Genomic DNA, 24,409 nt, shown 5'->3' with positions numbered 1-24,409 from the left:
GAAAATGGAGGTCCATTCTGTTGTTTTTGTGAAATCCTTCTCACAAACCAACCAGCCAACCGCCCAACAAACAGACACGGTGCAAAACACAACTTAAACAAACTAATAATCAAGAGAATGTGAAGAAATGTTAAACACGTTTATGTATTGTGTCCCAGATATCTGAACCAACTAGCCTCGACCTGTCTTGTCTCCGAATACCTCTTTTCACCTTGAGAGGCAATAGCTAGTAGATGTAGCATCCAGCCTGCTGTAATTGCCACATCAGACATCAAGTTTCACATCCAGCCTGCAGAATTATTAGGTCAAATGCCCGCATCTAATGTTACTCACCAGCGGAAGAAGCCCCGTCTGTCCTGTGATTGATCATCCATTAGCTTGCCGACCTCTGACAATGAGCCAAACATTCCTTAATTAATAGTTCACCCTTCAGAACTGGATTATTCTCTGACTTCATTCTCCTCTGTGGACCCACCGTCAAACCACTCACCTCCCTGGCGACGCACTGCCTAGTCGACAGGAAGTAACTACGGAGTTGTTGCAGAATCGCTAACTTTGTCCACTAGAAGCAAGAGGAGTCACCTGAGTTTATGTAGTTGCGCCGCTTTTGTATCAAGGCCCAGACTGAGTATTTCTGTTCACTTCCTGCAAATTACTTTATAGAGACATGGACTCATTCATTGGTAGCTGAACTGTCAGTTTCACATTGAGCACTGTCTGCGTCCTTGGCCCTGATCTGTGGACATTTTCTAGTGAAGTAGGCTGTCGGGTTTTTATTATAGATTTCCCAAGTTCTATTACGAGTTTGTTCACACTGACATAGGCCTCTGGAAATAACATTAATGTGTGAGAAAGTGAAATCATTAAACAGTAATTGGCTTAATAGGCTGAAATATTGGACAAATAGCTGATACACTTTTCTTGGTTTATTCCGTTATTTATTTGTTTATTTGACAGGGACAATACATATAGGCAATGTTACATATACTTACAATACAACCAATGCATTGTACTGTATATAGGGCTTCTAGCTGTGGCTAATTTGCAGTCCTGGTTAGCCTGTTTAGGAAGAAAAACACTCTAATACAGACATAAAAACCAACAGTTTAACAGCAGTAAACAAGCAGCCACTACAGACAGTGAGTGTAACATTCAGAAATGAAAAAAAAAATGTAATAGCATGTAACTCAGTGTTGTTTAAGATATAGTGTTGCCTTATTATTGAAAGCTTTGAGATTAAACATGTTGAAGGTAATGCCCCAGTTGGACCTTGTAAGGACAGGTAGTCAATGAATAAAACAGTAAACGCAACGCGGCTGAAGCTCTTGGCAAGCCTCGATTATCACCACCACCACCCTGCTCCTGCCAAAAAGCCTCGTTTGGCAGCAAAGAAAAGAAGTTAAAGAGATAGAGGCAGAACAAGAGTTGGCATCGGTGAGTAAAGAGATGACGTTTGATACGAAACTCACTTTACTCCATTGAACAGATGTTAACGCAAACCTTTCTCACAATGGGGTTGGACAGCCCAACTGTTTGGTGACACGCTGCACCCGGTTTGTTTGATTTCAGTACGAATTCAACAGGTGGCCAATTCTGACACGCAGCACCTTTAAAAGTCCATTGCTGTTCCGTAAGTTTGCCGATTTGGAACCGACAGATGGCCCAGAAAACTTTCATTATAGTCACAGTTTGACGTATTTAATGCTTTTATTGACTGAGTTGTGTAGTCTAATAATAAAATTATGGCTTACTCATCCTTAAAAAAAAAAAAAAAAAAAAAAAGGTTGTCATTCCTCAAGCGTTACAATGCACCAAAAACTGTAGCACATTGGTGAAATAGGAAATCCATATGTACTAATGATAAAAAAAAAAAAAATCAAAATAGCCCATTACTGTAAACACTGCACCACAGCAGAAAGCTGCTTATTAAGGACAGTAGAAGAAGAAAAAGGCGACTCAGGGATAAATTAGAGCTCCAGCGCTAATTCAAGGGTCGAAAACTTAATAATAAAACAATCACTCCAGTGATAAATGATTACTGAGTGTTCAGTTACCCGTAACAGCACTGACACATCTTTAATCTGCACATACTTAATATGAAATCTGAAACAAGTCTGAGACAGGTAATCCATTCAAGTGAACTTTCATCTCTGTAACACACAGTTTGTTTATTTGTATGTATAAATGATGCATTCAGTGTTCAGTGATGCATGCCAGACATCCCAGGCCCCGCACAGCATTTTTTTTTTTTTTTTTCTGTGATTCTAACGTGTCAGAGCTGTTTGGTGGACCTTTGTTGGGAATTATGTAACTCCATGTACTAATAATCATAAAGGTGCAAATTGACTGAGCTGAGCAGCTGCCATAAAACTAACCCGAGAGTGGGGGGAGATGTCGTTGAGCCCTCTTCTCTACACACCCACGCAGCCCTCACCAAGTTAAGTGAAAACACCTGGATAGTCCATGAGTGTATAATGGCTTTAATGTCAGTGGGACTGCTTCAGACTTAAGAGAACCACCTCCTGATTATACTTTTAATCCATGTTTGCTTACTTTTTTGACACAAATGTGAGTTGTTTTTTTTCTGGACTTGACTCAAATCAAGGTTTTCAAGGTATTTTGACAGGTTCTCTACAGTCACAGCTTTAGTACAACACATGAAGTTACAAGTTACTCAGACAAAAGAAAAGTTACTAAATGATTAGTCACTGATCTTAATCATCTTAATACATGCCTTCAGCCTGTTGAGGTATTTCCTCTGAGACAGCCCACAGTTAAAGTGGGTTGTTTTGGTGAAGAAATTCAAAATCAGAATGTTCATATTTACAATATTAATGAGGTAATAACACAAACTCAGAATTATGCATCTTCCATAACTGAATAAACAAGCTGTCCCTTGGAGGAGAATAAGGTCCCAGAACAATGTTTGAAGCTAGAAAGGTGGCAGGGTCCGCCACATATAAACAAAGTTTAACCTTATGAAACTGTTTTGTCCTTCAAGGACAGTTTGTTCATTCAGCTTATACAGTCATGAAAACGGAGAGAGTTTGTTAAGTCAGGTTAGTTCGGCATTCAAAAAAAATCAATCCATGAACCTTAGATACGCATACGGACACAGTGGTGGTGAAGAGAAAGCGCAGGTCCTTGAGAGACTCTGAGTGGTGCCCAGTAGTGGCTGTATTGTTTAACACCCATGCCTAACGTGAATCATCGGAAACAGATGCATCTTTTTTCGTCGGCAAAGGGAGCATACATTTAGGATGTTGATTGTGATTTTGCCTAATGAATCGGAATATATACAGACACCAAGCTGCCTATGTGAATCCAAATACTAATGTGCAAATGTATGCAAACTCATGCAGACTTTGAAAATGCCCAACCAACATGCCGAAGCCACCTCCAATCAAGGATGCTGCATTATGTTATTACCTGCACAGCGAAGTCGAATGAAAGCTGTTAAAGCTATACAAGATGTAAAAGCTTTACATCAAACACGCTGCGCACAAGCTCTGTGGTGTCTTTTCCTTCGCAGGGACGAAACCGCTGTACCTTGTGGGGGCCTGCTGTGTCTGAAGAGCCCAAGGTTGGTGTCTGCGAGACACTTAATCGGGCGATCCTATTCAACATGTACCATTTTAGTCAGACAGACGTTTTACACTATACCAAACCGTGTATTGATTCAATAAACTGTCCATCGATTCTAAAAGGCTGGCCATGCTTCTTCTCTCCGTCTCTCTCTCTCTCTCTCTCTCTCTGCCGAGTGCTCCCTTTCTCTCTCCGTCTGCTCTTTAAATTTTCCAGCTTATTTGTGATGGCAGACAAAGCACTTAAAGGGTGAAGCTTTTTAGACCCAGGACTTTTGAGCATATGACAGAGCGCATTAGCTTTTCCACTTTATGCAGATATTGGCCCACTTTGTCACTAAAAAGGCGTGTAGAGGACTATTTTTGCCCGATTCAAAGCGAGGAAAGTGTGTCATGACCCAGTAACACGTAGTGAAACCTGTGTGAAGTCCTGCCGAATCGCTCCCTCATGCTATATCCTGTCTTGGCATTCGACATGAGTCGTGATTGACAGATTGGTGTGCATTTGAACTCCTCCCAGAGGAGAATGCCATAAGTAACACCTTTTTAACAAGCGCTCAAAATGAGGCGCGTGTGTGTAGTCGGGAATCTTTCTGTCAGATGGGGTCAATGAAAGGAGTGTTAATTCCTGTGGGTCTGGATGAAAAAAACTAAATGCAGTCAACAGTGTCATACTGCTCTAAGAATGGAAGCAAAACAATGTTTAAAGGACAGTATTTTTGTAAAAAAAAAAAAAAAAAAAAGCCTCCCAGACTGCCCTGTCAAGTCTGTCTACACTCACAAAGGGAAAATAAACGGTAGAAGTGCAGCTGCCTCACCGCTTGCATATCTTACTGCGCTACTTTGAATCCAAATTAAGGAAATCATTACTGAAAAGTGAAAGCTGGCATTTACATTTATTTCCATGTCACTGTGCGCGGTGGAAATTTAACAACACATTAATCAATTTGGTTAACCGCTTTTTTTTCTCTGTGTGTTTTCAGGAGGTGACCTCCTTTGTGCACTTTTAAGTGTGATATTATAACAGCTTTATTTTCTTCATGAGGAAAAGTGGTGCGTGTCTGGGCTTCCACTCATGCATGAGGATGAGAAGCTACAGCTAAGAGACGTAAGCTTTATTTCAGTGTCACTGAGTAGCATAATGCTCAATATTTGTGTCGATTTTTTGATGTTAACCTCAATAAGATCTTGCATGGTTTAAATGTGGTACTGTGCTCTAATGAGCTTACAATATACATCATAAAATCTACTGTTGTATACGCAGTCGGCTGGGCTGGATGAAGGAAAAGGCATTCTAGGCACATGCCTGAAGGGCCTCCGTGCCACTAGGGGGCTCATACTGAGGGGCAAAGATAAACTGCTTACATTACATACTCTTGAACATATGTTTTAGAGGATTTCCAAAATACGAACATAAAAATTGGTTGTGTAAAACTTGAAGTAAAAGATGTTTGTGTTGGTTTTGCAAAAAAACACATATAGGCACTAACAACAGATAAGAAAATCAATTATGTAAATTTATGTAAATGAGAGACCATGCTTACATATTTTTACTACAAGCTTTTGAAACACTATAAATTGGACCAAATATCTAATTCCATATATTAAATGTAAAACAACATTACCTGTCCTTAAAAGGATAAAGACATGACCTAAGTAATCTAAGTAATGCAGTCTCTGGGAACATACAGTATGCATTAGAGTTGAATGTTTGATTATCTGTATTTTGATGTCTATGTAGTATGTGTGTATGCTCTTATTAAGACTTGAGTGTAGGCAGAAGAATGGGCAGGTATATATATATAAACACACACACATATATATATATATATATATATATATATATATATATATATATATAAACACACACACATACATAGACCATTTGGTCGCAAGATCACTGCTCTAACCTTAAGGCCACCTTTTTCTTCAACTTTTAATTTTTCTTTTTTTCCTCTTGTTGTATCTTTTTTCCTGTCCTTGACATAACTCTATATAAAGCTTTGAAAGCTGAACCTTTTCCCTGAGCATAAAAAGAAACATATTATGTAATATAAAAAAATAAAAATAAAAATACACATTAGTCAATGTGAGGATAAAAGGAACTACAGCTGTAAATGTAATTTTCAAATGGGGGGAGTGTAGTCTGCCCTGTTGTAATCTATGTTTTTTTTGCATGTCAGAGAATTTAATTGGCATTCCACTAACTCAAGTAACCTACAAACGTTCTGTACATTCTTGTCTAAAAATGTGATACAGGTTTCAACCCCAAGTTCCCACGTATTAAAGAGAATACTCTGACACCTTGGCATTCATGTTTGTCTGCTTTCTCACCGACAGTTAGATGAGAAGATTGATTCCATGCTCTTACGTGAGAGTGGTGTCAGCCTTCTCATCTCACTCCTGGCACAGAGAGCGAAAAAAGCACTTTTCACAAAATGTCGCAACATTTTTTAAACACGGATTTCTAACTACAGCAAACTGCTATTCATAAACCCTATTAGCGCCATCATTTGTATCGGGTGATATCGAGGCATCCTGCGTCTCCGTGACACTTTTGGGGGGGAAAAGCAGTGTGACAAAGGTTTGCACCAGTGAGCGCCTCTAGTGCACTTGAAATTCTTTCATAAAAAATGAATGCATGTGTTAATGAATCGCTGAATGATGGAACTGTGTGTGCATCATACAAAGCGACTCTTAAAGTAACATTAAACTCAGAGGCGTCACATTTACATTACCTAATTGGGTACAGTTTGAGCTATTTGTGTGCTAGTTTGTTTTCCCTACGTTTTATAACAAATATGCAAATAAACCGAGGCAGCATTTTAATATTGTCGCCCTAAAGGCATGCACGCTGCGTTCAATGACATCTCTCAGCTAAAATGAAAACTACACTCGCAATATTGTTTATGTGTTGTGTTTCACTGTTGTTTCCCCACCAACAGTTCTCAGCCAAGTGGAACCATCTCCCATAGCATTTGGTGGAGGTGGAAGACAAGCTCTTAATCGGCTGTGTTATTGAATTATTGAATTAAAAGCTTAAGTACTCAGGGTGAGCATGTCAATTTTTCACAACTGAATGGTACACTGCTCATTCCATTTTCATCTGAATAGATCATTTGTGTATGTAAAATGTAGAAGAATGGAGGTATTACACAGATCAGTTTCATTGTCTGTAATTCCCTTTCACTGTGACTGTAATCATTCTGAGAGACAAGTCATATTCATCCAGCACTGCATGCTAGTCCTTAATCTGCATTCAGCTCCCCTCAACAACATAGCACTTCTTTGTCAAGCAGCTGTACTGTACTACAGTGTTAATTAAGAAAAGGGTTTGCTTCAAAGCAAATGTTGCATAATTACGGCAAAAGTGGAAGTTTAACCTGCTTTACATCCCTGTGATGTAAAACAATGATATAGTGTTAAAGAAAATCGGAGGAGTAAGTGTCGCAGCAAATGGTTCAACCCTTTTCTACTTGACATTCTGCTCACCTGTCTTCATCCCCCGTGTTCTGAAACCCGGGGACTGATACAGATAAAATGATGTGATGTTTCTGTCTGTATTTCAATGGGATGAGTTGCTGTGACCCACGCAATCTCCCTCTCAAAGAGTATTTCAACTTATGCAGATGAGCTCATCAGAGCTGCCTGCTGAGATGAGACATCTAGGTCTGGAATTGTGTCAATACCGGCACCAAAACAAATGCAAATCAAAATCCAAATTAATGTGTTTTCCCCGAGGAGAAACTGAGTCGTACTTATAGTCAGCTCTCAGTAGATGACAGGATTCTGTTATCCCGAGCTCATGAAAAACAAGGCATTCTCAAACCGCTCACCGAGCCGGGGTACAAAAGTCAGTGTCTCCAGATGGAGAAACTAAACTAAACTAAGTAAGAAGAAGAGAAGAGGAAAAAAATAAAAAATAAAAACAGGAGGCTTTTGTGTGATTGTTTTACGGGTGAAAAGCAGAAAACATTTCTACATTTCAAGGATTCCGAAGTAAAAATGATTCTCGGTAAATACATCCACGTTCATACTTAATTGTTCCATCCGAGCAGATATAGTGCATATAAGAACTCTGAATAGCATTACACAGGTCACGGCAACATTTCTGCGCCTGTCTTTAAGTGGAATGAATAAGAAGAATACAAAAAAATAAATAAAATACAGGTCACGTTTGAAAGAAATGAGCGATTGGACAGATAGGACAGGACCTGACCTCGTGTCACTGTGTCTACCCTCCAGGTGTTTGATTGAATAGTATACAACGTATATAAACAGCTTTCATCACACATGCGCTTTTGTCTGTATATGAGGAGGAGAGCAGAAGATTACATTTTGTGTATTGCAAGCGAAAAGAGGATGAAATTCCAGATATCAAACGCCTCCTAACCTTGAAATCTCTTCAGCGAAGATGCTGTATTTTTTATTATTTGTTGTATAATTCTCTTTTTTGTATCTACTGTCGATAACCTTTAACACACTGTTTGTTCAATGCTTTGCTTGCCGCAATGACCCACTTTCCCCCACAGGGATCATTAAAATTTCATTCCGTCTAATCAAAGAATTTCAAAAAAAACTCTTTGCTTGTAACCGACAGCCGCAGACAAATGTTAACTTTAACATTTTTTGTTAGCCTCGTGTCTCGTCATTTTGTCAGACACGCTCATAAATAAACCTATAATCAAGAGCGCCGATTAACTGACAGCCGCTCTGATGACTTGGGGAGTACAAAAGCGTGAGTGGGGGGTTTCCAGCGCTGACATATGATGCCTATGTAAGCAATGAGCGGAGGAAATCAACTCCTCTTCTGTTGGGTGCGCCAACACACAGTGCCTGATTTTACTGGAGTCGTTAAATATAAATAGCTGTGTAAAATGTTGATCGAGACTTTTTATTTGAAGTCATCTAGGACCTAGACTACTGCAGATAACACGATGCTGGTATACAGGATATAGCTACAGTTCGCGGAGTCGCGAGAGCTTTTAGTATTTAACACGTATTAAGCACCTTGTGAAACATGAATGCACTCCTCGCACACAAACAACATGACGGCTCCAGAGCTCCTCGCCAGTCAAAAATAACTGCCTCCCGTGCACACAGTGTATACAAATTTAATAAAATACACAACAAGTACAGTAGCCCACATTCACGTGTAAGCTCAGCTTATTTTCACATAAACTGCAGAGGACGACAATAAAATTACAAATACATTCTTAAAAAACTGTTTTTATAAGGAACCTTAAATGGTTTTATGAAAAGGGACATTCCCCTGTTGCACCACCATTAACAGTTCATAAGACACTTCACTTTTTGTATTTAACGTCACTGATATGTATTTCAGTTGCCTGTGATATTCAAAGAGATGTTCCTTAAACACTAAATGGAGACAGAAAGCTTCACCGTACAAAAGCAGACAGGACTCAATAGCTTAACAGTAGCAATTTGTTCAACAGCCTCACAAAATTGGAGCTTGAAATGTGTAAAATACAGACATCTAAATTGACAGGTACAGTACACTGTGAAAACACTTGAAGTCAGGTAAGCACTGATTTCCCTCCCCCACCCCTCCCTCCCCCCCAAAACCTTCACAGCAGTCAAGGACACATATTTCACTTAAACACAACAAGTCACAAACTAAAAAACAAAAAAAGAACAAAAAAAAGAGGAGAAACATACAAAGCGGATGGTTTTTGGTTATACAATGCGTGTCTGGACACCTGTGTGGGTCAAAATAAATCGCCTCCTGGTCATTAATCTGTGATATCATCATCACGCCCCTGGCAGGTGAGAGCGAAGCGGGATCATCTGACCTGTCAGTTGGCGGAGTCCAGCGGGTCGAGGGCACAATCCGACCCCCCGCACTCCTGGCTGATGACAGAGCTGTGAATGAGGCTGCTGGACAGGGACTTAGGCCTGAGCTCGCAGGTCAGGTAGGAGGGCTCCTCCAATTCAGTGTGCAGCGGGGAGCACTGGCCATCTGGAGGTCCATAGGCACTGATGTCTGAACCACCCTCCCTCTCTTCTGCGGACTCCTGGTTGGACAAGTCCAGGGGCATACTGCTCTTGGTGGGACTACTGGACGCAGATGGACTCTCCTGCAGCGGTGGGCTCAGTGCACGCTGCGATTTTAAGTAAGGTTTGACATTGGCCACGAGGATTGTACTGTCCCGCTGTTCCTTTCCAAACGTGCTGAGGGTTTTTCTGCTGCTGCAGCTGATGGTGCCATAAATCTCTGTCTCTACCATGGCGTCCATTCCCACAGGGATGAAAAGGTTGGTGCGATTATCGGCGCTGTCTGCTTGGCTTCCTACCCGTAACTTTGGCATCCAGCATCTGTCAGAATGTCCCAGTGCACGACATTCATCGGTGCAGTGGACTGATTTGTCTTGCTCTGCAAAAAAACAGTTAAACATTTGTTATTGGACCCCGCTGTGGTGAGAGTAAACAACCTAGAAGAAAATGTAGATGACATTTTGAAGGATGAGCAGCAACAGTAAAACACAATTCCGGTGCATTTTTTTATTTTATTTTTTTTTAAACAATCCTACTCCAAACTATAGGATCTCTGTTGATATGTTATTCATGCATCACTCGGATTTTTCAGAATAAAGAAACAGTCGCCCGTTCCAACAGATACGAAACAGCTGAAGTGGTTTTATTTGACTGTAAGTACAAGCGTTTCTCTTCAAGACATCACCCACAATGCAACCTCAAAGTAACGGCATCATGCAGGGGAAAAGTTAAAGTTAATAATCCCTTTTCTCTCACCGGTCAGCGTAGCAAATGAGTCAACCTACTCATGAAACCTTTTTCCCTCTGCTATTCTCAACAAGGTTGTGTAGGTGTTTCCTGGAAAATATCATCTGGTGCAGAGGAAGTGATGTGTTTCTCATTTACATTTCCAGCAGCAGCACTTTGAGTGGAATTAACAGAAAAACAACTGTGGAAATTTGCATGAGCAATTTGCATGAGCATGAGTGGTAAGAAATCCTGTAGTCGGAAGACTATTGTTGGTTATAACACTGCCTATAACGATGATGATTTTTTTTAAAAAAGAAACAGCCCATCAACTAATAGGATGAAACCAAAAGAAAAAAAAAACTTGCAGGGCTGAAATGGATAGATCCGCACACCATGTGGCTCCAGTTAAAAGGATTTTTACTGCCGTTTCGAAAGCAACGTCTTCTGATAAATACAGTCACCATCTGTTATACCTATAAACACACAGAACACGCCCCACCTGTTGCCCGTTGCTATCACTCAAATAAGAGTATAATATTTTCATGTCTAAGCCACGTATCATCGCTGTCCAGCTAACAACCACTTGAAAAATGTGATGTTTTTTAATTTTTCGATCAAACTGAGAGACGGAGTGCTGCTCTGTGAGTTGATTACTTTAGCCTAACAAAGCATTTATAAAAGCCACTGGATCGTCAGGAAAATGCCTCGCCACAAAGCCGAAAACAGGTTGACATTCTGGAGATAAGTGTTCTTCACTGGACAGTAATGAAAACTGTATCCACAAAGCTACATATGGAAAAATCCAAGTGCATTCATTCATCTACCTCCAATACCGTAGTTTATACTCCAAAAAAGACTCTAAATAGCCGTCTTAAGGTGCCTCTGTCTGTTTATCTATCATATGGAAAACAAGCAGCACCGTATGTGAAGCAGATGAAAAACACAACGTGTTTTTAACAGAAGTCTGGGGAAGAGCCTCGCACTCAAACATCACAGCATCACAGCAGTGGAGAGCTCAGTACTTGCAATTTTTAGATAAGGAAGTATAGGTGTTTATTTTGGATATTCAGAGAGCTGTGAAAATCAGATGAATATCTAACATTACAAAATCAAGGTGAACTTGCATTTTGGGAATACCATTTGTAGCACAAACACTCATTAGTTTGACCTTTGGTAATTTTTCTAATTACTGTGAGGGAGTCTGGTGCATTCTCAACAGCTCATTTGCATCTCCTGCCCATTTTTCATTTCAGCTCCTATTAGTGGACGTATGTTGTGACGCGTCCTTGCAACGGGAGGACGCTGCTCACCGTGAGTGGTGGGCGACAGTTTACTCTTGCAGCAAAAGAAACACAGCTACTTTTGGGATGTGTGGAAACTGGAAACTGGGCAACACTCGATTTTTGGGGGCTGGTGCCGATACCGATATTAGGAAGCAAAACGTTCAGTCGTACCGGTCGACATTCACACACTTTCTGCAGTGATCCGTCAAATGCGATTATCAAACACGTGTGACTAAGAACGAAGGTAGGATATGTAACAGTTTCACAAACAACTTAATCGCCAAAAATGGCTTGAAAATTGTTTCTATTTTTTCATTTTTTACTTTAGCGACAATGATATATGTTGTGACAAATGTACTTACACTAAGTTGCTTTGGACAAAAGCGTCTGCTAAAAGCCCTAAATGTAAATGTCTAAATGTAAATTAAGAAGATATTTTTACTTGGAATTTAATGATTATAAATGACCCTAAGCATCTGATTCTGAATTACAATTTCTTAAAAAATTAATTTTTCATATCAGCTTATATCTGTGGGAGGCGACTTTATATATATATAAAAAGTCGGGCTTTAGTGAAAACAATAAAAAGTGAAGGTCACTTCAATTGATATGCCTCTTTAAGACAAACTCCAGCTGTGCTTTAGAGAGAATTAGCTAAACTGACATACAGTGTAAATATCACCTCGGTGCCACTAGATTAACACCACTAGAAGCTGAATTTCAAATTGAGGGGCGACTATTTATGTCCCTAAAACACGCAACCTTCATCCTCGACAACATATTCTTGATTGAAGTGGTCGCCTGATTACCCTCTGACTGAGGTAGCATGAGCTGCATTAGCTGACGCCGAACACAAAGCCAAACGCCACAGGAGTGTGCAGCATGTGCGAGAGACTGCGCATTAGTGTCACTGGTAAAAAGTGGAGCAACGGTTAAGGCGCTGTATTTGTGCCGTCCTTTAGCATTTCACATGAAATCTAACCCCGGTAGATGTATAATAAGCACAGGCAGGGAAAGTGACACCAGGGGGGAGTCAGTTTCCAGGGTGTTATGATGTAGAAGGCTTCACAATTTTTTCTCTCTCTTCCGTAGCCATTACATTCCGCTATCAAAATTAATTTGACAATGATACATGGAAGTGTTTTGCATGTGGCGGCATGAAGCCAAATGTCAAACTTGTTTTTGTAAATTGGTGGTAAATGACGGTTTTCCTTCATTTCTAGCGAGGCAGCAATTCAAATTGTAAAAGTATAAATTTACTCTTCGTGTTGCTTTGATGCCTTGACTTTTTAAAATGCCTTTTTATTTCTCTGATGTCTCGACATCCGTTACACAAGATGTGCAAACAAATTAAAGCAATGACGGCTGATTCGGTCCGACTTTTGGGTATTCATTTCGAGGTTTTGTCGCGGTGTGTTTCCTGTCAAAAGATCCCCCAACTATATGGAACGACTGAAGGAGCTGGTAGAACACAGAAAGAGAACATCTGCACAGTCTCCTTCTCTATGTAGGTGTCTCTCCCACAGGAACCGAACGTTCCCAGTGAAATATAATGATGGAAAATAATAAAGAAAAAAGACAATCACACATCTAGATCCAGTCTCACGTTAACATTTCACATGCTGTCTCTCACATAATTCCATCTCCTCCTCCTCCTCCTCCTCCTCCTGTAGAAACCAAAAAACTCTCACCAAAACATTAAACCTGTCGGCTCGACACTACACTGATCAGCACTCACAGCTTTGGTCTATTAATAAGGCTTCTCCATCTTGCTCACATGCCATTAATGTTATATCAAAGACAATGAGCAGCAAGTGACTGACTGTGAACGAGCCACTTGATCTAATTTTCAAACCTGGCCCTGATGAGGATGCGAGTACCAGCCTGGGAACAAGGGGAAGCAACACATGATGGTGGGCTCTTCCTGGAAGAGGTGGTGGGGGGGATCCTCGTGTTCAAAGGCAACACCTTCCTCGCGCGCCGCCATGCTGGAGGACGTGCAAACCACCCGGTGGGGGGGTTTAAAAACCAGACGAGAAGATACCGCAAACCCCGAGAGATGTGTGAGAACCGGCACCATGTTGCACACTGCGAGCTTATTTGCAAAGTACAGGCCACCACTATCAAGTAGTCCATGAACACCCCCGCAAACACACCCCCACACACAGTTGCTGCCATAGGACAAAATGGAAGTGTTAATTACTCCGTGGCTGGACGAAGATTTGAAACAGTAAACAGGGCTCTCGATGTTGAAAGTGTTGAAGGAAAAAGGCCTTTCGACATTTCTTTAAGGGCGTGACGTGTTTTTATTTGAGTTTCAGGGATATTGGGTTTCACCCTGTGTCATGCTCTAGGCGGAGCTGTTGGGTTTGTCTTTGCATTTTGCCCGAGAAAGCTTGAAAATGTTGCATACATACATAGATACATACATTTCCTCTGTGTGGAAAAGCCTCTTCTTTTTTCCTTTGTGTGCAGTGTTTTCATTGCGCAGCTGGAACTCAACTGGGGTTGGATGCGCACGCTGTCCGCCTTCTTCGGGATTACACAAAGACGGTTCAGCTGGAAGCCATTGCAGTTTCTCTCTCCGTAGAGTCAAGTCGGTGGGTTTTGACCACAAACACATCAGATGGCGATGCAACTGAAAAATCTCAACCTTGGAGCCTTTATTTAGTGTCTGGTTAAATAATGTGTGAAATTTTGCATGAATGGCGCTCATTCATTAAGGGCAAAGCGGTGAAATTCATATGAGCTCAATAAACAACACATTCAGTGATCTGCTCTGAATGTCGGAGGATTCCAATCCGTGTCAAGGATCTAGATCTGGATAACAGCAGTCTTTTTTTTTTTTTAACTGTTACAGCTTTTACTCTATTTAAGCAGTGAAAATCACAAAGTGGCAACTAAATGCAGGCTGTGGGTGGGGGTGGCTATGCATTTCTTATCACCACTGTTGATTTACTGTAAATGAATAGGACCTCATTTTAAATATATAGAAGCCGGATATCACGCGTACAAAGGTTTTATTTGCTGCACGATGCATATTCAAAGGGTGCAGGGGGCTCGTGAGTGGGCAGCCAGTGGGGTGGCCAGCGATTGTATCAGGAACTCTGTGAAAATCATCTCTGCTTACACACTTGAATACCCACTATACTCTTTTCTTGCATCTTGATTGGATATTGCGTATAACTTGTGTATGAACTATTGTTTTCACAATGCTTTCACGCTGCCCTCTTGGCCAGGTCTCTCTTGAAAAGGAGATTTTAAAGGTACATCTCCTAGTTTTGGGGATGAGGAGAAAGACATAAGGTCACTGAAAAGATTTTTATGACTGAATTAACTTAATACAGATACTGTCCTCGAGGGAAAATGCAATTTCATACTGTTTTACTTTGTTTATATCTGCAGGACCTTTGCAAGAAGCTACCTTTCGAGCTCCAACCAGCGCTGTGGGGATCTCATTTCCCTTCAACGATGGCTTATTTGTATAGGAACACGTCAAGTGACGTTTCCTGGGTTTGCAATATTATCCTTATTGTTGTGAATATTAACTTTATGAGATTGCATTTCCTTTACAAAACAACATAGTGCACCTTTAATCTCAATCAGACGTGAAATAAAGGAGACTGAAATGAAATAACTGTGAGAATGTGTCATATGTGGTATGAAAAAAGTTTCATTTCAAATGAAATCAGATCACAGTATGATCATAATTGTGTTTTTCTTTTTCTTTTTAAAGTTATTTCAAGTGGGTCTTATACTTACTAACCAGCAGCAGAAGCATGGTAATTATAGTTACAGTCTGCAGTAAAGTAGTCTGTGTTTGCAACAAACGGTAATTGTGCCCATTCAAACACAACTGCTAAGTTTTAACAAGCCGCTTTTACTCTTTTCCGAAACAAATTAAATTTCTAGGCCGCATACTGGGATGTTTCTTTTCTTTTTTTCCCCCGTCATGTTACATATTATGTGAACTCACACTGTTACATTCAAAGCACAGACCATTCTGGTGCCGTCTTTGTCAGGACTAAGATCAAGAGAAAATACGCATTTTGAGTTCAAAATGCATTTTACATCAAAAGGGAGAACTAAATGATGGCTTTGATATGGCAAAACCGCAGCAAAGATCCTGCATATTATAAGTGCTACGCTTTGAAGCATGTACACCCTAGATTGCAGTTCTGCGCCCCGTGCATTTGTGTTTCCCTCCGTCTTCCTTTTCAGCACCACAGTGGAAAAGTATTTTTTAGGCACAGATACGCGAGGCCAGAACAATAAGCATAAGCAAGGAGAAGCAGAGGGATGCTGAATTCATTTCCATGGTACCTATCACCACTGCAGAGAAGCTTGCAGATGATGCTGATGCAAAGGGATGTATGCGCTTAGAAGGTTGAGCAGGAGGGTATTTTCGCTGTTGTTGTTGTTGTTATTGTGCTATTTGTCTCGCTATATAACCAGAGGCAATTTAGGGATCCAGCCGCACGTTTATATAAGATTAAATGCTTACACCTTTCTGATCAAATTATAGTTTTGTTTTGTTTTTATTAAATGGCTATTAGCTACAATTTGGAAGAATAAAAATGAGGTATCACAGTACTGTTGGTAGCTTTATAATTTTTGATCATTTAAAAAAAAAAAAAAACAAGAATACAGAGTGATGAGGAAGTAAGGGTGCTTTTCATCTATTGTGCCTGTCATCTGCCTTCCATTTTCATTTCCCATTCCATCAGTGAATAACAATTTTTTGAATAATAGCTCCAAAAAAAAAAAAAAAAGATGACGGCGTTACACAATGGCCTCGTATAGTCCACTGCATTAACACAGCCACATAAGAATAGAATCATGACAAAGTGGCAAAGTAGCTGTGATCTTATGGGCGACTGTGAATGGAACAATAACATGTACTCAAAAACAAAGAAAGCGCCTGCCCATTATAAATAGAATCAGAAGAAAGCCTAGCAACATACCCACTGTGCATCTGGTGTCTGTGAGAGTGAATAAATATTCAGAGTGCATGATAGTGGAAGCTGCACAGGTGCATATATTACCTGTATCAAAGCAGCCAGGGAGACTAGAGGGATGGTAAAGGTAAAGACATAAAAGCAATACTACTTAACCCGCAAGCTTTTGTGTTGGTGCATTTAGAACAAAAATTCTGCGGTGTATCCATTTTGGATAATAGCACTATCTTGTCAGAAATCTGCACGGCAGTGGCTTTGTTGTTCAATAAATGTACCTGCATGTATGTAGCTGAGCAGGAAACAGAAGGAGCGTGTGGGTTGAGGTTGATGGGTTTTTTTTTTCTTTTTGCGTGATCAGGTCCAGCGCACGGTGCGTAATGCAGATCTTCCATCTAGGGGTGTGTGTGAGACAGTGACACCATTTCATGTTCAGCTGACCAACCCGACGGGCGGAAAAGAAAAACATTTAATCGCTTTGCTTTTTAACTAGATTTCTCGCAGGCAAACAGGGGAGGCATTAGCAAAAAAAAGAAGAGAGAAAGAGAAAAAAACCTATTAATATTAAAAGCAACACTGCACTTCTTTGCATTTCTCTTATCTTACATATACAGGTCTATAAATTAACCGCCATTCCTGTCAGTGCTGCTCATGTAAATATTCAGTCATGTAGGAAACGTCTCTTTCAATATGTGTCTATTTGATTGGCCTTAGAACTTGGGCTGAATCAGATTCAGAAATGTGCGGCAGGAAGAGAAAAAAAAAATTGTGATTGAATTTACACCTCCCACAGAGTCAAGTTTGGTCTGCCATAATTCCTCACACACACACGCACGAAAATACACACACACACACACACAGACACACACACACACACTCACACGTACACACAAAAGTGAGACAGATAGAGAAAGAGGGGGAGAGAGAGAGAGAGAGATTCACACATCCTTCTGGCAGCCGCAAGAGTGTTTCCATCTCTGCCCTCCTGAGCACGCCACAAACAAACAGTTCATAGCAATGTAAATGGTGTGGAAAGTGCTGCATAGGGACCTGATGACCACAGCCATTCCCACTTCCAAGGCTCGCACGAGGAAATGGGAAACATCACCACTTCACTCGAGTCCCCCATTATCTTTTATCTTACCAGTGAGAGCTGCTTTCATATTTTCAGTTTATGGCTAAATATATCAGTCCCTATCAGGTCAGCCGGGTTGCAACAGATTGACAATCATCCACGATTATACTCCTGGCGCTGAGGATCGCTTCAGATTTGCGAAATAAAATTTTAACATTTCTATTTTGAGTCGCAAAAAGCAAAGCCCCCCCCCACCCACCCACCCACCTCGGAATAGTGTAACCACCTCAAACCTGATAATAACTGAGAAAATCTTCCCGAGCGAAAGGTGGAAAGACTCTGTCATGTTGCACCAGAAACAACTGTCACTGCACATTGCAAGTGTCTATCATGCTTTCTTGTCTCTGTCGTGTTATTCAAGGCATGCATGCAGTGAATCTGTGTTCAAATAATGACGTGATCAAAAGAGACACAGGTGGAGGTACACTTTGCCATGCATATGAGCTCCTTTTGATGGCAAAATCAGACAGAAGATGTTTGAACATTCTACCTTCAGCCAATGGACCCTTTTATCCTTTCAAACTACCATCTACCTTCCACTCTGGTGCCTCCATGTCATCTTTGAAACACAGCTCGGGCTGTCTGCAATGTAAAGCGGTGCAAAATAACACTACCTGCATCTAATAACAGTGCGGAATTACCTCTTCCATGACTTGTTTGGCTGCACTCTGTGGGCTGCCACTTAAAAAAAACACCATGCATGTTCTCGGTGCATAAAGTATAAACAATGTCTGGTACAAGAGTCAGTTAGGCATCTTCAAGATGTCAGGAAGAGAGTGCATCCACTCACCCTGTTCAAAAGGCTGGCCATTAACTGCTGTTGCTTTCATCTTGAGGGCCTCCCTAGCAGACGTGTCGCAGTGTGAGCCTTTATTAGTATCCTGGTCACTATCAGCCTGGTCACTATCACCATGGCCACTGTCTCGGAGGCTTGCTCGTTCTGCATCCTTAAATGTTGAGCTGCAGCAGAATAGAAGGGGGGGGGGGACACATAACTTGCCATTACCTCTGCGTGAGCACTTCTATTTGATAGTCATAGTCAGCTGGCTTGATACAAGGATGGAGAGGCTAAATCAGGAAGCTTTTGGATAGAGCTCTTACCTTTGAACAAATGGCTGCCTGCTGCCAGCATAATTGGGTTCTGAGGGGAAATTTTCCGTCTGGAAATGAGAGAAAAAACATATTTTGCATTGGCCACGTTAAAAGTTTAATGCAGTTTTCAGCAATCAACTTCGTAACACGAGATTCACACCGGAAAAGAATTGGACTTGTCTGTTCTAGTCAGATTCTCATATCTTGATTTCAGCACCTGAGAGATGTCAATAAAAGCCACTGAGTGGCTGCCAGTATTGACGGCATGATAAGAACAAATATCCATTGTGACCATATGTGACTCCTTGGCAAGGCAAAGGAGTAAAGCATTAGCCACTGTCATCAGCCTCCTATTTCCCCTATCTTGAGAATAATGTGTTTGTGTTGATCACACCCACATACCCTAGTGGCTGGTGACAGTGCCAGGCCTTGTCATCTGTGTTATCATCTCCAAATGAGACTGTCTGTGAGACTGTCCTAGATATTTACATCGTTTACAACAGATAATTCTGCTGTGCTAAACGTCACGACAAGCCCATGCTGTCAAATTAGCATGCTAGCTGGCTCGTGTGCGCAACCCCGCCATCTCTACAAGACAAGGCCGGACCCCATTAATGGCCTTATCGTGCCAACTTTAGACGCGGATGGGTGGAGCTGGCCCATATTTGTGGGGAGCGAGAAATGCGATTGTAAGGTTATGCTGTGTGCATCTAGCTGTCTACTGCACATTGGTTCAGTAATGTGATCGGACAAGCTGCTCAAACACCTGTCCAATCCCACATTTCAGGCAGGGTTTTGTTTTCACTCTATAGCAGTGGATCTGGCAGGGTCACAGCAGCCTTGTTCAAGACTCAAACTGTTTGCATGTCTAACTGAGAGGAGCTCTCTGATTATGCAGACCACCTGTACCGTTTTGCAAGAGACGACTCACAATGGAGGCACTTTCTGAAGTGATTCTGGTTTCCTCAAATGCAGCTCTCGCTTTTTAGCGAAAACGCCATTTACGACACATTATTACATCCCAGCACTAAGTTACCAGATCATGGGGTGAATATTCCACAGTGTCATAACAGGGAAAGAAAAAGCAATGATAATGATGTCTGCGCCCAGTGACAGAGTTTCTCTCTTTCAGTCGATTACTTTTCTTTTGTCAGATTTGTATGGCAAAGCAGCGTGTGCAGATAAGCGAGAATAAAGGGCAGATAAAGAATACGGTGCAGCAGCATCCTTACCTGTATCACTGACATCCTATTCGCTGGAGTGTCTGTGCTAAGCCCGGCAAAGCTGGAGTGGCAGCCTGCCCTGGGGACTGTCAGGCTGTTCGGGGTGGTTTTCAGGTACATGACCTCTGACCTGGGCAGTGTGAGTGGCAGAGGGCTCTGGTAGTCAAAGCATATTGGCGAGGTGATGAGTGAAGGGCTGCTCACCACGTTCATCCTGCTCGCAGAATCTCTCTCCTCCATCTCACTCTGCACCAGCATGATGTCACTCTTGTTGATCCTTTTCTTTTTGCCTTTCCCCACTGGAGGATTGGAGTACTCAGCCATGCGGCAGTTATAATTCCCAGTCTCCTTATCTTGATGCTTGGACTTGACAGCGATGGCGGTCATGACTGCTAAGAGCATGACAGAGATAATGCAGAGGGTAACTATGAGGGGCAGGGATACATCCCAGTGCTGCTGCTCCCCGCTCGCGCTGGAACCCCCTCCTGCCGCCGTCTCTGTGTTCGCCTTAATGATCAGCTTAGCCACGGCAGATAAGGGGGGCTTGCCATGGTCAGTTACCTTCACCACCAGCTCAACCACCGGGGCAACCTCTTCCCAAAGAGCGTGGGCAGTTCTCACCTCCCCTCCCACAGGATCCATCTCGAACAGGTGGTCGTCGTTTCCCTCGGTGATCTCGTAGGTCAAATGGCCGCTCTCTCCGTGGTCGTGGTCCACCGCCTTCACCGTGGCCACGATGTAGCCGATCCCCACGTTTCTAGGCACTGGGATTTCTGCTGTATCATTCAGCAGAAGCGGTAGAATAATAACTGGGAGATTGTCGTTGACGTCGAGGACGTTGACCCTGACTGTAGAAGTGCTCTCCATGTGAGGGGACCCTCCGTCTTTAGCTTGAACTTTGAACTCAAAGGACTTCGTCTGCTCGTAATTGAAAGACCTTGAGGCGTATATGGCTCCATTGGTGGGATTTACAGACACGTAGGTGTACACGGAAACATCTCCGATATGTGACGGCAGAATGGAGTACGACACTGTTCCATTGCGACCTACATCTGGGTCGTGGGCCAGAACAGAGCCCAGATACTCCCCGGGTATGTTGTTCTCAGGCACCTGTAGCACGTAGACCGTCTTTGTAAAGCGTGGCGCGTTGTCGTTCTCGTCAAGGATTTTCACAGTGAACGACTTGGTGTAGTTCAAGGAAGGGATCCCATTGTCTCTCGCCACTATTGTTACATTGTATTCATCTTTCATTTCCCTGTCCAGAGGTCTGTCTGTGAGCAGTGTGTAAAAATTGTCATTGTTTTCCTGCAGTCTGAAGGGGACGTTTCCCAACACCCTGCACTGAAGTTGACCGTTTCGTCCGGAGTCTTTATCCGTCACTCTCACCAGAGCTATGACAGACTCCGGAGGTGCCGCCTCGCTGATGGCTCCCTGTCGGACAGACACGAAACTTATGATTGGCGAGTTGTCATTTTTGTCAAGCACTTTCACAGTTATTTTGCAGTGGCCTGGTATCGGGTTGGGCCCCAGATCCTTAGCCTGCACGTCAAACTCTATGATTGGATTCTCTTCATAGTCAATCTCTCCCTGGACCTTGATGACGCCAGTATTGGGGTCAATGGAGAACAGATCTTGGATTCTCTCAGATGCATATCCAGTGAAGGAATAGACCACCTGCCCGTTGCTGCCCTCATCTTGGTCAGTGGCGTTCAAATCTATAAGCACTTTCCCCGGAGGAGAATTCTCCGGAATCTCAATCACATAAGAGGATTTTTCAAAAACTGGGCTATTGTCATTCGAATCAGTCACCCTGACGTTGATTTGCATGGAGCCTGATCTCGGATACTCCCCACCGTCTATTGCTGTGAGGAGAAGGGTGTGATGGCTCTGATCCTCCCTATCCAGAGGTCTCTGAACCACCAGCTCTGGATATATAGTCCCATCGCCTCTCACTTTTAAATCCAGGGAAAACGTGTTGTAATCATCTCTCGTGACCTGGTACGTCTTTATCCCATTTTCCCCCGAATCTGAGTCATGTGCAATAGTGAGAGGGAAGCGTGTCCCAGCTGCTGCGTTCTCCGAAATATCAATATTAACATGATCTGAGGGAAAGCTGGGCGAGTTGTCATTTATGTCCTGTATGTCAATCTTGATCATGCATATCTCCTTGTCATTGGCAAACACCTCCATGGAGAGCTGGCACTTGGGGTTGCGCCTGCATAACGTTTCCCTGTCAATCCTTTGTTTGGTGAAGATTAGTCCACTCTCCGGGTCAACATCCACCAGATGTGGTGCAGAATTCTCTAGCACCCTGAAGTTAGATTTCTTCCCCCTCTCCATGGTCCCATATCCGGCATCTTTTGCTATATTACCTATAACAGTGCCGGGTCCTTGCTCCTCCGGGACGGAATAATTGAGATTTTTCAATGTCAGGGCTTTAACCCACAGCAGAAAGAAAATGGTTACAGAGAGACGCATCCCTTCAACTGGATATGCGGGTAGTGGCAGACAGGGAAAAAAAAAAGAAGAAGAAGAAGAAGAAAAAAAAAAAAAAAAAAAAGAAGAGAATCCTCGTTGACTTTCAACCTGTTGATTACGGCAAACCTAGAGGACTAAACCCACAGCAGGCATGCGGTCGACGCCGATCCCACACTAATTAGGTATTAAATCGATCCGTGGAGCGTTATCGCCTTCTGATTTGTGTTTTAACCTCTCCGGCACGTTGCCGTTTCGGCTATGATGAACTCTTTCTGTAAACAAAGATGACCGCCCGACGACACCTTAGGCATGAATTAAACATCAAATCAAACATAGTGTGCGAGAATAAAAACGCTTTTTTTTCCTCTCTCCTCACAGGTGGTGGTGGTGGTGTGGGGGGTGGGTGGGTTAATGAATAATCGATGACAATAAAGTATTAATATTCCCTACTGCATCCAAGGTTAAAGCGTTTTCTCTCTCTCTCTCTCTTTTTTTTTTTTTTTTTGTTAGATCTCCGTGGTGAAGGTTAGACCCGGAGCTCACAAAAGCGCATTGCCCTCATGCGACATCTACACCTAGGCTACGGCGGATACTGACATGCCCGTCTCGAAAATGCAGCATTGTCCGATGTTACCATTCACGATGCATTTACTTTTCCCCCCTGTGCGGCACACTGTTGCATATGGGCTCTGCTCGCTCGGCACACGCAGCCTGCCCATGCCACCAAAAGTAGAAGAGGAAGAGAGAAGGGGGAAAGGAGAAAAAAGAAAAACAAAACAGAAGAAGAAGCAGGATCCGGCAGCTTTGTTAATCCAACCTTTTCGCGTTCCCGTCATTCGAGAGGCATCTATAGCTGCGGCTGCGACTTTTGCCCGATGATTGTCCTATAATCAGTCCAGTGATCCTATAATCCAGTCCAATTGGACCCAGTGCTCTATCATCCTTCATTCGGACAAACGCTCGTCTGCCGCTGGTACCCCCCCTTGTGAAAGATGCCCCCCGAAAAAAAGAAAGAAAGGGGAAAAAAACAGAGAGATTTCAGATAATCAGAATTAATCGCTTCTCCTGCGCTCAGTTTCTCTCCGCGTCAACTGTTGAAACCCGCTCCCCTCGCAGTGAGATCTGACCGGAATCCTCTCGACGCCTTTATAACAGACTCCAGTGTCTTTCTTGGTGCATTTAACATAGTTTCTGATCGTCTTCCAGCAAATGAGTGAACAGTGACAGATCTTGCCTTGGGGGGGTTTTTTCCTCCAATAGGTCTGGCAAGATCGCATGAAGAAGGGCTGTTCTAGTGCTACGTGATTCATTTACTGATGTGCGCGCACCGAGCAGCAGCATCAGAGAGGGAGAGAGAGAAGGGGGGGGCGGATGGGGTGTGTGGTGGTGGTGGTGGTAGTGGTGGAGGGGGGGAGGAAACGTGCTGGTTGGATGTTGCTCCTAATACATGTGGATGTGAACTAGGGGATTATGAATAGATCGATGAAATGTGTTTGGCTGTGGACGCGGGGAGGAAGCTGACAAGTGGTCAGTCCGAGGACGGAGTGGATCAGATGGGCATCAGGGAGGGACGAAGGGGAGGAGGTGAAAAATGTGAAATGAAAGATGGGTTTAATGAACTGGGTTTCCTTCCCCTTTCCCTCTAGAGTGGCGTGTTCTCAGTGTCAGTGGGGGCTCTTTGGGTATTCAGGACTAAAAGATTCTTATCAATATTTGAAAACAATACCACCTGTCTCCTTGTTATCTTTATGAGCCGGGGAGATGAAATACAGACAGACCGTGGGTGTTTTCAGGATAATCTCAGTAAAGGACATAAGAGAATTACTTATGCTTGTGGGAAAAAAAAGAAAAAAAAAAAAAAAACAAGGCTTATTTCACAGCTCAAATATCACAGCTGTTGGTATAACCTGCCTTC

At 42.5% G+C, this 24,409-nt stretch overlaps 1 protein-coding gene and 1 long non-coding RNA gene across 2 annotated transcripts; one reads left to right on the top strand and one right to left on the bottom strand.

Moving 5' to 3' along the window:
• Positions 1-937: 937 nt before the first annotated feature.
• LOC119026075 lies at positions 938-9,501 on the top strand. Its single transcript, XR_005077031.1, has 3 exons — positions 938-1,434; positions 4,568-4,692; positions 9,372-9,501. It is a non-coding gene; the product is annotated as an uncharacterized LOC119026075 (long non-coding RNA).
• On the bottom strand, positions 9,373-23,758 carry LOC119026071 (protocadherin-17-like). Its single transcript, XM_037110171.1, has 4 exons — positions 20,026-23,758; positions 18,803-18,861; positions 18,492-18,661; positions 9,373-9,978 (listed from the first exon to the last, which is right to left on the bottom strand). Exons 1-4 carry the CDS (start codon positions 22,492-22,494, stop codon positions 9,401-9,403), a joined length of 3,276 nt encoding a protein of 1,091 aa, XP_036966066.1. The 5' UTR covers positions 22,495-23,758; the 3' UTR covers positions 9,373-9,400.
• Between the last annotated feature and the right edge of the window lie 651 nt (positions 23,759-24,409).

Source organism: Acanthopagrus latus, chromosome 9 (genome assembly GCF_904848185.1).
Source record: "Acanthopagrus latus isolate v.2019 chromosome 9, fAcaLat1.1, whole genome shotgun sequence".
Taxonomy (NCBI): domain Eukaryota; kingdom Metazoa; phylum Chordata; class Actinopteri; order Spariformes; family Sparidae; genus Acanthopagrus; species Acanthopagrus latus.
The sequence above is the reverse complement of the archived record's forward strand: the minus strand, read 5'-3'. Positions and strand labels throughout refer to the sequence as shown.

Coding starts and splice junctions, on each gene's coding strand:
- LOC119026071 (XM_037110171.1), bottom strand. CDS start 22,494: ATGCGTCTCTCTGTAACCATTTTCTTTCTGCTGTGGGTTAAAGCCCTG. Junction 18,862..20,025: donor ATAGGATGTCAGTGATACAG/GTAAGGATGCTG, acceptor TCTCATTTCCAG/ACGGAAAATTTCCCCTCAGA. Junction 9,979..18,491: donor TGGCCAGCCTTTTGAACAGG/GTGAGTGGATGC, acceptor GTTTTTTTGCAG/AGCAAGACAAATCAGTCCAC.